The 15,256-nt window shown below is 37.3% G+C and overlaps 2 protein-coding genes across 2 annotated transcripts in view; one reads left to right on the forward strand and one right to left on the reverse strand.

Annotated features, from left to right (window-relative positions):
- Positions 1-6,059, reverse strand: part of LOC117987676 (uncharacterized) — a 52,372-nt gene extending 46,313 nt beyond the window's left edge. Inside the window, exons 1-6 of the mRNA XM_069502740.1 lie at positions 5,909-6,059; positions 5,463-5,798; positions 4,944-5,113; positions 4,093-4,737; positions 3,835-4,003; positions 3,591-3,754 (exon numbers count right to left, since the gene is read on the reverse strand). Of these exons, the coding sequence (XP_069358841.1) occupies positions 3,591-3,754; positions 3,835-4,003; positions 4,093-4,737; positions 4,944-5,113; positions 5,463-5,798; positions 5,909-6,014 (1,590 nt within the window). The 5' untranslated portion in view covers positions 6,015-6,059. The remainder of the gene's footprint in view (positions 1-3,590; positions 3,755-3,834; positions 4,004-4,092; positions 4,738-4,943; positions 5,114-5,462; positions 5,799-5,908) is intronic.
- A 1,677-nt stretch (positions 6,060-7,736) lies between these two features.
- Positions 7,737-15,205, forward strand: LOC117987757 (carboxypeptidase B-like). The gene is made up of 8 exons (XM_034974806.2): positions 7,737-7,889; positions 8,266-8,495; positions 8,876-8,981; positions 9,457-9,665; positions 9,755-9,912; positions 10,477-10,596; positions 11,052-11,190; positions 15,096-15,205. The coding sequence occupies exons 1-8, from the start codon at positions 7,798-7,800 to the stop codon at positions 15,203-15,205; spliced, it is 1,164 nt and encodes a 387-aa protein (XP_034830697.1). The 5' UTR covers positions 7,737-7,797.
- Positions 15,206-15,256: the final 51 nt, after the last annotated feature.

A 15,256-nucleotide genomic window follows, 5' to 3' on the forward strand; every position in this document is an offset into this window, starting at 1 on the left:
GGCGACTTTAGATTTCAGAATAAAAAGTACTTAGTCAAGATTACCTACTCCTTGCAAAATCCAATCGTGTACCTAGTTCAGTCAATTACTTATGCACTAAGTAGACAGGACATTTCTAACGAAAATTTTTGTGTGCTGTAACGAAGTTGTTTTCACTTATAATTTAATGTCCAGTGACAGATTAATTTTGACTGCCTCGTAGAATACGACTTTTACTCTGAGTAGCCATTTTATCATCATCATCATGATCAAACCATCGCCGGTGGCGGTGGCGGCTCACCACTGAGAACGGGTCCCCTTTTAGAAATGAAAGGGATTTATTTAAGACGTGGTCTATCACGCTGGCCAAGTGCGGATTGGCAGATTTCACACAAGAACTTCCCTTAAGTACATTATGAACTTTCAGGCATGCAGGTTTCCTCATCATATTTTCCTTCACCGTTAAAGCAAGTTTAATTGCTTAAAATGCACCAGAACACGTGAACATGAGTAAAATGAAATAAAATGAACTGGTAAAGTGTATTTATAGGTACTGAATTAGTATACTATACTATAACTGAATTAATAAATATAGCCGCAAAAAATGTATAGGTAAATGGATGTTATCACGATTTAATATTCTAGTTGAAACTACATATATGATTTTATCATGTGAAATATCAGATAAAGCTTCGCGGAACTGCAATACCTAAATTAAATAGGTACTTAGTCTAACTGATAAGTGTTTTAAAAAAGAGGACGTACCTAAGTACTCACAATGGAGAGCACCGCGGTGTGTTAAACTATTCACATAGGTACGTACTTACATCTTTACAGCACTTTAATTTAATTCAATAGTCAAATACTCATTACAGAAGTGGTCTGATAGAAGCTTTTTACATTTTTGTTTTAATTTACGCGATGTGGTCGTGACGTGTTTAGCACCGAGCTACGTGTGAATTAAAGTGCGCCCGTAATTTGTAATGGTTAGCTTTTAAAATGTATAAGTACTTAATATTGTATCATACCTACTTAATTAATAACACAGGTGACGTCATCTATGGCTGGTGCAACAGCCACCAGCGCCGAAGGGGCCAAGAGGAACAAATATGAAAACCTTGGTGGGAGCTTCATATTTGTGCCTTTTGACGTGAAGACTTTGAAGCTAGGGGGCCCGGGGGCTCGAGCCTTTTTTAAAAGAAGGAATTTCAAAAAGGGTTATCGAGTCAACCGAGGACCCGAGAGCTGGCAGCTACCTTGGACAAACAATTAGTTTCGCCACCCGAAGGGGTAATGCTGCCAGCATCTAATGAGTACAATGCCTCGCTACGGAGGTCTCGATGAGGTTAAAGGTTTTGGATTTAATTTAATTTATTTTAGTTTTAATTTAGAATTAAGTTTATTTTACAGAATTGTTAGTTATTATAATACCCATATTTAATTCAATAAATTAATAATTAAGTAAGTAAATATTTAAATTCGTTTTGAGGCAGTATAAGAGCAAGAAATACGACGCCGCCTGCTCGGTCGCGACTGGTGTAACGTCACAAGTCGCAACCCATTCTGACAAAGACTTCGAGCAGAACTTTGATGTTCATCATCTCACTCATTTTAAAATTTATCTACTTGTTAAAAAAATTATAACAGTTTTTCTTATAATAATTTTTCCTAGATATCATTTTTATACTTCGAAGTTCGAACCTCAAACTGATGGCAGGCCCGGCCCTTTCACTACTAACAAAACTAGTCGTGCCAAATATGAATATCTCAAGGATTTTCCAGAATGGTACCTACGATGGTATCTACTATCTACCTACTACCCAGGAATTGGCATTGTACAGACATTTTAACGTATAAGTATTGTCTAAGTATACTATGTAGCTAATAGCCATAAATTAGCATATTTTTAGCGATAAATATAAATTACATCACTAAAACGTTAAAGATACCTAAATATTTATAATCTTATCGTGACTTTTTAATTCTTTTTTTAAACCATTCATTCCTCACGTGCAATAAATTAGTCTCATGCTGATGAAGTTTATGGAAATGCCTAAGTATGACTATAATAATTGTACAGACAAATTTTTATGTAGGTAGGTACATAAAAATTAGTAGTAGTACCTACTCCTAGCACAAGCCTGACGCTTAGTTGGAGAGGAAAGGGGAATATTAGTCATTTAACATGGCTAATATTCTTTAAAAAAAAAAAAAAAAACCCAAAAACCCGCACAGCCTTCGCGCTAACCCGCTGCGGGCGAGCACGGGTGTCCCCCCGCCTCATACGCCGATTGCCATATCAACCTGTCGCGTACTACCTATAGGTTTTCTTTATAACGTACCCAACCCTCCAATAAGAAAAGATTTTCAGTACTTCCACCCTTCGCGGGGAAGTCGGGGCGGGTCAGCTATCTACGACTTTACCATTAGGATAATAAATAGCCATAGCACAAGTTTCCAGATTTCAGCTGAACAAAAGATAATACTTATAAGGTTTATCGGGGCGATAAATTAGTCAAACTTTCAACTAAGTGGCCCGAAAACGAACAGAAAGTTACAGAGAAATCTGAGGAAGACATAATGTGACAGTACTTAGGCTAGATAAAAGAGAAAGGATAGTCTTAAAATCCGGAATCTAACCTGGTCCTTATGGAACCTGGAATGTTCCAGGTTCCATAAGGACCAGGATCCAGGGACGTTGTTAGTAACTGTTTTATAAGAACTGCTATTGATAACAATATCATAATGTTTGCTTTTAATCTAAAGCTTAGCAAATTAATAGTACAACATTTATATATTTTAATAATATCAGCTTGCGGTCTTCCAAAAGGGATAGCGATAGTAGGTAACTACCTAATTAGTATGTCAGAATGATTGATATTTTTAAACTAATCGCAATACATTACCACAATTGACAGAAAAATTGGATATTAAGTTCTTATGTTACACATTAATAGAATTAGCATAAAATGATAATAAGCTTATAAATTATACCTACCTACCTAATAAATAGATATCCTGCTTACGTCAAACCTATTTAAAACTTTCTACAACTTTTTAAATATTAACAAAATATATTGCACTAGCGACACGCCCTGGCTTCGCACGGGTAGCTTTTTACAATTCTCGTAAGAATCCCCTGGGAACTCTTTGATTTTCCGGGATGAAAATAGCCTATATCCTTCCCCAGGATGTAGGCTAACTCTCTACCGAAATTCATCAGTTTCATTTCAATCAGTTAAACTGTTGGGCCGGAAAAGCTAGCAGACAGACAGACACACTTTCGCATTTATAATATTAGTATGGATGGTAATATAGGTAATATGTTTTCATTCTCAGTATTGTCTCTAGTAAGCACCACGCTAATTTTAGATTTCTTATTGTTTCGTTCATGGTTTGAATCTAACTGATCAACCTATTTTTTGATACGTTTAAATTGTAGGTATATGTAAAATCGTTTTTGTATGATGACGATGATTCAATAAAAAACTACATAAAGATTACACCGCTAAAAGATTAAGTACATTCTTTATACCTATCTATTCGATAATTATGCTGATATTAATCATTTTTAGGGTTTTAATTTATGGAATAACAATATTCGTACTTACATTTGGAAAAGTCATAGAGTAATCATATCCATCAGGATTAAACACAGGAATAATCCAGAAGCGAAATTTACTTAGTAAATCGGAGTGTGCGTCAGTACGTTCAATTAATTGGTACAAAACATACATCGCGGCTGTAACTGCATGATGATCTCTACCCTGGATCCCTGTAATAAATGTGCAAACATTTCACACCTTTTTTTTACATCGCAATTCAACTGATTTTTACTTTCGCCTAGTGCTTTACCTGCAACAATCATTACAGTTTTCTTAGCAGAAATTATTTGACCGCTACTTAGGTCATCGACAATCACCATATATATTGGATTTTCCATTACTGTGAAATTTCCTTTAGTTATGTCCAACCATTTTGCTACCGGGCTAACTCCAGCCCATTGTTTTAACTGTGCTTCTATCTATTAGTAAAAATAAAAACATGTGTACAAATATTTTAGGTATTTACTATTAAATTAAATGTAGACTTGCATAATGATACAAATAATACCTCGTGTAAAGTTAACGGAGAACTAAAGGACAGTTGTCTTAATTTCAAGACGGTACAATTTAAATTTCTATTATTTTGATCATTTTCTAATGTTTTAGAAATTTTAGTTTTGGGAACGGTTGCGCTGCTTTTTTGACCTGTAAGGCTAACTGAAATATTTACAGTATCGTTATAATCATTATCTTCATAATTAATTGTAGATTGTTCGATATTTGAGGCTTTTTTAGATTCATCTAACTCATTAGCTTTTTCTGTTGAATTAAAACCCTTATCTAAATGATTGTAATCATCCTGATTTTGATTATTATAGTTATAGTTATCTTTAGAACTTTGTTGCCATTTTTTTGTAGTTCTCTCGTTATTTTCATCATTATAAAACAAATCATTGTAAGATGTATCTGTCTCATTATCAATGTTTTTAATGGATTGCACTGTATTATTAAAATTTGACTTTCTAAATTGTTTTTCATCAAATTTCACATCATCCTTTAACGAAGTTCGTGTTAAGTCTGTTGACATGAAAGTAGTACGCGAAACAGACACTTTATTGAAAGGCAAAAAAATTACAAGCTCAGATGTTCTTATCGGAACTAAACCTAAATAAGGAGAAGTTCGTGTGGGCCGCGCAGTTGTCTTTTGCAACATCTGGAATTAAAAACGGTTGCTATTAATACCTGCTCGTTTCTTGGTTGAGTTTAAAATATTACCAAAATGCTTGTTTATTACATATATTAAAACATACGTACTTAGTTGACTGAAATTGTAAAATGAGCAGTAGCAGCGTAATTTTTACCATCAAAGTAATTCCCTACTTGTACCTACGCATCATATGCAAAGTACTTTATACTTACAAATTTATCAATGGCACGTGGTGTAAGTGCGCTCATTGTATTACGCCGTGTAAACAATACAGGTGCTATCGGAGCATACTGTCTGGTGACCAACGTCTGAGATTGAGGACTTAGCGGAGGATTAACAGCACGCTGCGCATTTCGGTCGTGGCCATATTTTATTTCAGCCCCTTTAAAAGATAATTTAATAGTAGATTATTCAACATACGTACATAATGTAACGTCTTACGTCACGGGCGCCGGGATAAATCCTGAGCGTAACGAGGGATCGCAGAGTAACTCCCGAGCGTAGCGAGGGTGTTGCATCTAGAATCCTGAGTGAAGCGCGGGGTTGAGGGGCGTCCAAGACTAATACAGTATTACTTATTATTTAGCTAAAAATTAGTGTTTCACAAATGCTACAAAATTAATTTTAAGACAGTTTAAGTATTTTATCCGTTTACGTTTCAACACACTGCACTGTGTGACTCTAGAGATCTCATAATCGATAAATTTTATCATTGGTTTCGATATACCTACCATATGGAGGTACAGATGTATGAATAATTGGTTTTACTGGTGCAAGAGCTATATTGCCATCAATCCGTGTCACACCTGCAGCTGTTGTCGGGGGCACAAAACGTGTATATTCTTTAAACATGTCGAAAGGAGAGTCTTTAGTTGGAATTAAAGCACCTCTAATTATGATCTTCTCTTGTGCCTTTGTAAGAGGTTGAATATTAACAGCTGCTATCTGATTCGTTTCCGATGTGGGTATAATATCATCTTCTAAAACTTTAACAATAAATTCTTGCTTCGTTTCTGGATTGGCACGCCAGCGTGTGTACTCTGTGTTTGCCCGTTTTCTTCGAAATACTGCAAAGTCATCAATAAAATATGTAACAAACACACATTTTTCTAAAGATGTTTAAAAAGTGGGACATACATGTAGCTAAAGAAAATTTGCATTTAAATGATATTCTTACATGATAACGTGCAAACGTTGCATAAGTCATGTTCAGTGTTATTGCCCCTTGTGCTGAATACTAATCGTATAATACCTGATAATATCAAAAATATACTAAAGTTCATGATAATAAAATGCAGAAATCCATAATATTTTGACAGTACATGCTGTTGAAATGACAATAAATCTAATAAAAAAAGAATTATTATACCTACAAAAAGTTACAATATTATCATCATCGACAATAGCAAATGCCTTGAAATACCTACTACCTACTTAGAAATCTACCTATAGTACGCGACAGGTCGGGATGAAAACCGCAGTTTAAGGGGGGACGCTATCCCACACCGGGTTAACGTGTGGGGGCTGTGCGGGTGTGCGGGGAGTCCCCACCCCGATTGCAATTTCGACCTGTCACGTACTATACTTATATCTTAGTGCTGAAGTGGGCTGAATAAGCTGAAGCCTCAGATTAGATGTATGGCTGAAGCTAAATATGGCTGGCTGAAGCGTCCCGGATTTAAATATTGACTGTAGCGATCGTGCTATAGAATAGAACCAGCCTTACAATAATCTATAGCGGCAGATATTGGAAAAAAAATCGTATTACAAAAAAAGGCAATACGTGCAATTTATAATTTAAAACCGCGCGATTCCCTACGTGAGAAATTTAAGGAAATAGGTATTCTTACAGTAGCTTTTCAATATATTTACAATAATATAATATTTGTTCCACATAACTAACATTCTCAGGTACAAAAAATCGGTGATTTCCACGACAGACAAACTAGGAACCGTAGTAAGCTTGCAACTCTTACGCTCCGCCTCGCGAAAGTGGAAAAGTCATTCGTGGGATAAAATTCCACAAAAAACTTTAGACTTGCCTTTACACAAGTTTAAAAAATCTATTAAAAGTGAGCTCTTAAAAAAATTGTATTGTATTGTATTCCTTGTATGTATTCTTGAAAAAAATCGGTTACACGTTAAGGAACAAAAAATAGGTTAGCTGCGTCTCTGTTTATCACATTACTAACTTTATCGACTGTACTCTCGTTTTAGTGTGAATGAGAAAGCAAACGTTCCTTTATCTAGCTTTATTACTCTATCTACGTAATATTCCTTGAAGTACGAGGATGGGTTCTTACGGAGAAAAATTTAAAAAAATTGCCTGAAAAAGTCTAAAAACAACACTTTTCTATATTCCCCGTGATAATCCCATACAAAAGATTCGTAATGATACTTAAAAGTCAATTTGAACTTTAATACCATACCATAAAGTTTAAGTGTTAGTGGAGGGGCTCCGGGAAGGCTGACCCGGTGTCCCGAATAGCAAAATTAATAATAAAAAATTAAAGAATCGACTATTAGGCGGTACGAAGTTCGCCGGGTCAGCTAGTAGTACATAAATATTATACTAGTGTTGTAGCAACCAAGAGCAGCACCATAGATTAATTATTGGTCTCGCTCCGCTAGCAGCACATTGTGCATATATTGTGGTGATGTGGATCGGTATATTGCTTTAATTTTGGTAGATTTTTTTAAATAACAAGGTCATAAGGACTCTTTCAGGCCCATATAGATTAGCCTCAGGATTAGCCCGTTTAACTCATGACTTTTGAACTTCTTTTGAATCATGAATAATTCTAATTTCTATGGATATGATGCCATAGAGATGCTCATGATGGATAGAGGTGGACACTGGGTGGACACAAGGTGGATAACGTGGATTATAAGAATTTGTCCTATAGTTTATGGTTCAGTGACATTTTTCTCCTTTTTCTGTACTCTAATCTCTCAAGACATTTTATGACCAAATGTCATTTTTCAACACAACAGACATTAAACATTTTTTTTTACAATAATTCTTTGATCTTTTAAGCTTTTTGATCTTATATTTGGTTTTTAACAATGCTTTTACAATTAAAAGTATATGCCATCGCAATCTTGTACTTTCTTGGGGTTTTATTTATGATTTTGTTCCCACCAAGAAACTATGAACAGTAAAAGATTTTCTACGTACTTATAATAAACTAGCGTAAGCTTGCGACTTCGTCCGCGTGGACTACACAAATTTCAGACCCCTATTTTACCCTCTCAGGGGTTGAATTTGCAAAAATCATTTCTTAGATGCTTACGTCATAATAGCTATCTGCATGCCTCATTTCAGACTGATCCGTCCAGTAGTTTGAGCTGTGCATTGATAGATCAGTCAGTCAGATATATGGATTATATATAGGTGTAGATTATTTATGTAAAAAAGAATAATAGTATCGTTGCCTACCACTTGCCTAGCTTAGAATAGTAATCGTGGTGCATAATATGGTTATTATTTAATAGTCACCTTTACTATATATTGATTATATTTTTTATCTTCAGATCTGGCACCAAAATGCGAAGAGTAAGAAGTACGGGCAAGAACATAAAATATACAGAATACTTTGATTATGATACTATGTTAGGGATGGTAGAGCATATGGGTGCCGATGACTCTGAAATGGTCAACGTAATACATTTGACCCCGAGGACTGCAAGAAATAACAGCATTATAGCCCTTGAGCTCCACAGTGACATCCGTAGCAAGAAACCAGGGATACTTGTAATTGGCAGTAATGTGTTAACACCTTTTTCATTCTAGGGTTTTAAAGGAAAGAAATATTATTTTACTTAGTCGAGCTGCGAATATCAATTCTCAATTAGCATACCTATCATAATGGGTTGCGAAGCTGAAGTGGCAATAGGTGGGGCAGATACTTAGTTCAAAAAACCGATTCCGGGACTAAAAGCAGCCTATGTCCTACCCCAGAATGCAATCTATCTTTGTACCAAAGTTCATCAAAATCGGTTAAATGGATAGACCGTGAAAAGCTAGCAGACCGACAAACAGAGAATGTACACACTTTCGCATTTATAATACTACTAGTACTATTGGTACCTACTACTAGTATGGAAGTATGGATTTTAATAACCAAAACTTTGAATTTTTTAGCTCTAAACGGAATGACATGGGGCGGGCCGAATGCAATTATTGAATTAGCTGAAAAGCTCCTGTATGATACAAACTATCAAACACCATTTTTCAATGACTATGATTGGTAAGATTCGGATGTACCTATAGATATTGTAGGTTTAATTCTATTTCAATAAATAGATAGGTAATTAAATAAAATAAGTTCTTATACTTATTTAAAGATAAGTTTTGTAAGCAGGTACCAACGAACAGATTTTTTAATTTGAAAGGTTCAATCTATAAGTACCTAATATAAAAATGAATCACTAAATGTGTTGCTCATCGCAAATCTCGAGAACAGCTGAACCGATTTCGCTAATTCTTTTTTATAATATTCCTTGAAGTACGATGATGGTTTTTACGGAGAGAAAAATTTAAAAATTTGAATGGACTGTTAGGCGGAATGAAGTTCGCCAGGACAGCTAGTAAATAATAATTAGAGTTCAATTTATTGAGGTAAGACAAACCTACTAGCCGCGCAAATATTATCTTGGTGGGCATAAGGTGGGTAATAAAACCGGAAATAATAAATAATGGAAAAGCAATTGAAACCTCCACAGGTATCTTATACCGATAGCGAATCCAGATGCCTTGAATTTCACCACGAGCCTTCGTCATCTCAGAACAATAGAAGCAACGGAATGGTCGCGTAACATCACAGCCAGGAGCCACACAAAACCCGCAATGTGGCACAAGAATTTTGATACTGAACCTGATAAAGCATGTTTCGGGGTAAACATCAATCGAAACTTCGCCTACCATTGGCAAGGTAAGCGTATAATATATCCCTAGTTCCATAAAAATTGTTATTATTTAGTTTTATTTTGATGCACTCTTAAAAGTTTCATTTACTTTCAGACGATGTTCGCAAAACGCCAGATTTGTGTTCGCAGTACTACCCTGGACCTAAACCTTTCTCTACATCCGAGGCGCGGGCGATACGTGAATATGTTCACAAGCTTGCAGACATAGTTCATTTGGCTATACACTTACATGCTAGCTTTATACCAAAAAAGGTAAATATATTTAGGTACGGAAGGTAAGTAGACGTCCACTTCTTTACATAGGGCTCTTGTAGGGATTCCCGCACACCTCGGCCTTGCGCCGCCTGAATCTAGCGACTCCTTGCGACTCGTTTGATGTCGTCTGTCCACATAGTGGGAGGTCTTCCAACACTGTGCTTTTCCGTGCGAGGTTGCCATTCTAGCACCTTGGGACTCCAACGTTTATCAGTTTTCCGAACTATATGCCCTGCTCATTGCCACTTCAGCTTCCCAATTTAGCTATGTCAATTATTACTTTGATCTCCTCATTTCTGATCCCGTATAATAAGCTCTCTCCATCAACCGCTGAGTGACTCTGAGCTTTCTTATGAGGTCCATAGTTAGCGACCGTGTCTAGGATTCAGCTGTCATTCATCAAAAAACGGCCACTCAGAAAATTTGGTACCTATACTGGTAGAATTAGTGAAATATTCGTTTCAATTCGTCCTTAATGTGCAATCAGCATTAATGATACGATCTAACGATCTCAGAATGAAATGTAACCTATCTTACCTTTAAAAATTATTATGGAAACAGGAATTAATCTTATACCCGTGGCGGTACACCTCACGTCATCCGAGCAATTATCGTACTTTACAAGATATAGGAGAGTATGCCGCCCGACAAGCACGACTGCCTGATGGAAGACTTTACGAGGTGAATGCACTTGTTTTATCGAGTAGAATAAAATAAATAACAGTACCTGTACCGGAAAATATGGTATATTTTGAGGGTTTCATACTGAAACGAAAAAACGTAACACTGCAGCTGTATCACCTCAGTATCTTCTGGATTTGGTCTCAAAGTTGGTTTCCCTCAATAATTTTATGCCATAGATACGAGTCAATATCTATTATATACTTGTGCTAAAAGGTGTTTGCTTATTAAAAGGCAGATATTTCAAAAAGGTGGATATTAATCAATTAAATTTTAGCAATAAAAGCAACAAGATGATTGAAAGTAAATGTTTTATTTATTTACTTACTATTTGTAAATATCACATGCTTAAACGGTGAAGGAAAAATCGTGAAGAAACTTGCATACCTGACAGTTCTTCATAATGTCCTCAAAGGTGTGTGGATTATAGCAATTGGCATTATTTTACTTGTTAGGTTCAACAAGGCAGTAGCAACGGCTGCGTTGCAGGTTCCTTGAGTGACTATATTGCTGGAGTCGTCGGTACGGAACTGGTCTATCTCGTCAAGCCGTACCATGAAGTGTTTCCCAACTACACTGATACATCTGTTTTAGGTAAAGTTCAAACTCAAACTCAAATCATTTATTCAGATTGGGTATTATTGTGTACACTTTTTTGTTTTTCACTTGCTGAATTTTCAATACAATGATGGTGATTACGTAAACTTAAAACTAAAGCTACGAGCCACAACAAACTCAGTTCATTAACCTAAATATATTTGAAATAGCAAATTTACTCCTTATAGTAAGTTATATCGCGTACCACCATCAAAGAACCAACCACAGCCATCAAAAAATGTTGTCTGGCTAAAATAAAATAAGTTACAAGTTTTGTACGAGTGAGTAGTTAGAATCGTAGGCGGCCGGTACGCCGCGTAGCTACCGTAGTACGACAGTATTAATTTTTCAAGTACGTGCTACGCCGTAGCAAGTCACCATAGTCTAAAATATTTAAAATATATATATATATATATATTTTGAAAATATTATGCTACGCGTCTTCTACGAGTGGGTTGAAACTTGAAAGTTGCGTAGGCAGGGCACAATATAGTCGTGTCGTAGTGATCGCATTTCAGCGATAAAAATGTGTGCGTCGGGTCGGCAAATGTTGGTATGTTGCGTATATATGCCTATAGACCTGTCTGACAACTTATTAGAGTACGTTAACTGTTTGAGTGAAATAGCAGCAATAGTTGAAAATAGTAATGTCGAGTCTGTATTTGTTTTGGGTGATTTTAACTCGCACCCAGGGGAACTTTTTGGCAAAGAAATGATTAATTTCTGCTATGATCAAAATTGGATATGTGCGGATATGCAGAAGTTAGGGGAAAGTTCAGGCACCTACACTTTTGTCAGCGAGGCGCACGGCTGCCGTCGTTGGCTTGATCACTGTTTAGTAACTGAGGCAGCGAGGCGCTCAATAACATCAATAAACGTCCTTTATGATGTATTTGGTCCGACCATTTCCCGCTTGAGATCCAGTGCAATTTCTCGACAGTCAAGCCTAAGATAGATATGCCGTGCGCTCCGATGAATAAAGTTATATGGGGAGAACGGACGCCGAGCCAAATTGAAACCTATAATAGACGGTGTAATGAATCGCTCAAACAAATAGAGTTTCCACAAGAACTTAGTCAATGCTGCGATATTATGTGTGATAATTGTAGTTTAGAGCATAGGTCTGTCATAGATAACTTATATAAAAGTATTGTTAGTAGTTTAATGGAGGCGGCTTCATATAGTCATAAGCACAGTGATTGCCAGTTGGCGCGGAAGAGTAAAGGTAGGCGATGCATATTAGGGTGGAATAAACATGTACGCGGCGCTCACTGGGACGCCAGACAAAAATTCCTTAATTGGGTGTGGTTCGGTAAACCGAGACAAGGTACAATTTACGAGGAAATGTGGAAATCCAGACAATATTTTAAGCAAAAATTAAAATATTGTCAGGATAACCAAGTACTAATTAAATTGAATATTATAGCCTCGAAACATCAGAATAAAGACTTTAGAGGTTTCTGGAAAGAAACTAAGAAGTTAAGTCCGAAGACGGGGTTGCCAGTGAGCGTCGAAGGTGCTAAGGAGCCGAAGGAGATAGCGAACCTTTTTAAGGACCATTTTCAGGTTCAGTTATCGTCGTGGCCTGTACAGGGTGCTACAGACAGCGGGGGCATCGTGTCTAGTGTGCCTTCTCGTATCACAACGAATAATGTCTGTGAAATATTAAAGGGGATGAAGAGAGGTAAGTCACCCGGACATGATGGTCTAAGTGTGGAGCACCTTGTGCATGCTGGGCCGCATCTCCCGAGGCTCCTGGCACTGCTCTTCACTATATGTATCAGGCACTCCTATCTACCAGCCGAGCTAATGAGAACGGTGGTCGTACCGATAATTAAAAACAAAACGGGTGACATAACAGATAAAAGTAATTACCGACCGATCTCATTGGCAACGGTTGCAGCAAAGGTTTTTGACGGTTTGTTAGAGCGACAACTCAAGGAATATATCCTAATTCACGATGCACAGTTTGGTTTTAGGCCGGGTGTATCGACGGATTGTGCAATTTTGTCGCTCAAACATACCGTCAGATACTATACAGATAGGAGTACACCTGTGTATGCTGCCTTTCTCGACCTCTCGAAGGCATTTGACCTGGTTAGATATGACATCCTGTGGGCCAAATTAACCGACGCCGAAGTGCCACAGGAAGTGATAAATATCTTCAAATATTGGTATGATCATCAGATTAACCAGGTCAAATGGGGAAATGTGCTCTCTGATGAGTATGGATTGAAGAGCGGTGTGCGACAGGGGGGATTAACATCGCCAGCGCTCTTCAATCTATACATAAACCAGCTTATTATAGAGCTCAGCAGTACCGGTGTCGGCTGTTCGATTGATGGCCACTGTGTGAACAGCATCAGTTACGCAGACGACATGGTGCTGTTGAGCCCATCAGTGAGTGCTCTTCGGAAGCTGCTGGCAATCTGTGAGAGATATGCCCAGGAGCACGGCCTTCAGTATAACGTAAAGAAGAGCGAGCTCCTGGTATTTAGAGTAGGGTCACAGAAACCAGCTCATGTACCGCCAGTGACGCTGGAGGGGGTAGAACTTCGGAGGGTGTCGCACTTCAAATACCTTGGTCATATTGTAACTGAGGATTTGAAGGACGACTATGACATGGAGAGAGAAAGGGAGCTATTGCGGTCCGATGTAATATGTTGGCTCGCAGGTTCGCTCGTTGTACTTTAGATGTTAAAATAACACTTTTTTAAAGCATTCTGCCAGACATTATACACGTGCGGCCTGTGGGTCAACTATACACAGAAGACCTACAATGCGCTCCGAGTGCAATACAATAACGCCTTCAGGGTGATGTTGGGGCTCCCCCGACACTGTAGTGCATCGGCTATGTTTGCGTACGCGTACACGGATGACTTTTATTCAGTCATGCGCAAACGAGTTGCATCGCTGATGCGCAGAGTGAGAGGGAGCACCAACGCCATACTGAGGGTTGTTGGTGAAAAGCCTGACTGCCGCATATTGCGGCACTGGGTAAATACACATGTGTATGTACCCAGTGCCTCAGTGCGTACCGGGAAATATTTAAATTAAGGTTTTTATTTTTTAAATTACATAAGTTATACGTACCTACTAACATAGTTTTAAGTCTTTAAATATTACTACTATTTACTAACACCATATGGACCACGGTCTGAAATAAAGAAATTTTATTTTATTTTATTTTTATTTATTTAATATTCCCGGCGTAGGACGTAGCTTAAACCGTAGCAGTTTGTACCGAACCCGCCCCAGCACTCGGCAGTAAGCTTCTACTACGCCGTAGCAATTTTGGTGCTTTAATGTAGATAAACATTCATTAATACGGAATGTAGCTACTGACTTACAACTTGGAATAAAGTTAATACCGCTCTAGTCCATGTTTATTAATAAGACAGTTAATGTGTTTTGATGCCCAACCAATATTTTTTCGCTTTGCATAAAATTTTACCTCCGACGATATTAAATTTTGGTATTATTTGCTTTATTAGTTGCTAAAATTCGCTGCCTACTAAAATAAAACAAAACATAATCTTCTAAATATATAAAAGGAAAAGGTGACTGACTGACTGACTGATCAACCAACGCATAGCTCAAATTACTGGACGGATCGGACTGAAATTTGGCATGCAGATAGCTATTATGACGTAGGCATCCGCTCAGAAAGGATTTTTGAAAATTCAACCCCTAAGGGGGTGAAATAGGGGTTTGAAATTTGTGTAGTCAACGCGGACTAGGTCGCGAGCATAAGCTAGTATAAATAAGTATCGAATAAGATAAAGATTTACCTACTGGATGACTGGAAGCGTGAAGAACGGCAATATCGTGAGGAAACTTTGTATCACGTGGTAAATACATTGCCGTTGTTTGATTCATGACAGGATTTATTCTTGTTTCAGAGGCGTATGTAAAGAAGTCGATATCTGCAGTTTTAGGCTTGGTCCGCGGCTGGCGAAGCAGTACAAAGCAGAACACACTATCGTTTTTCGGTAGAGATGTAGAGTTTTAGCTATGCACCGATTTTCTATCTAATAATTTGAATTGAATGAATATAATTTAA

Source organism: Maniola hyperantus, chromosome 13, assembly GCF_902806685.2.
Source record: "Maniola hyperantus chromosome 13, iAphHyp1.2, whole genome shotgun sequence".
NCBI lineage: Eukaryota > Metazoa > Arthropoda > Insecta > Lepidoptera > Nymphalidae > Maniola > Maniola hyperantus.

What these genes read in the sequence shown, in the direction of transcription:
- LOC117987757 (XM_034974806.2), top strand. Translation starts at nt 7,798, where the DNA reads ATGCTTTTACAATTAAAAGTATATGCCATCGCAATCTTGTACTTTCTT. An exon ending in TTTTTCAATGACTATGATTG is followed by an intron (nt 8,982 to 9,456) that starts GTAAGATTCGGA and finishes AAACCTCCACAG; the next exon opens with GTATCTTATACCGATAGCGA. An exon ending in CACTGATACATCTGTTTTAG is followed by an intron (nt 11,191 to 15,095) that starts GTAAAGTTCAAA and finishes TTCTTGTTTCAG; the next exon opens with AGGCGTATGTAAAGAAGTCG.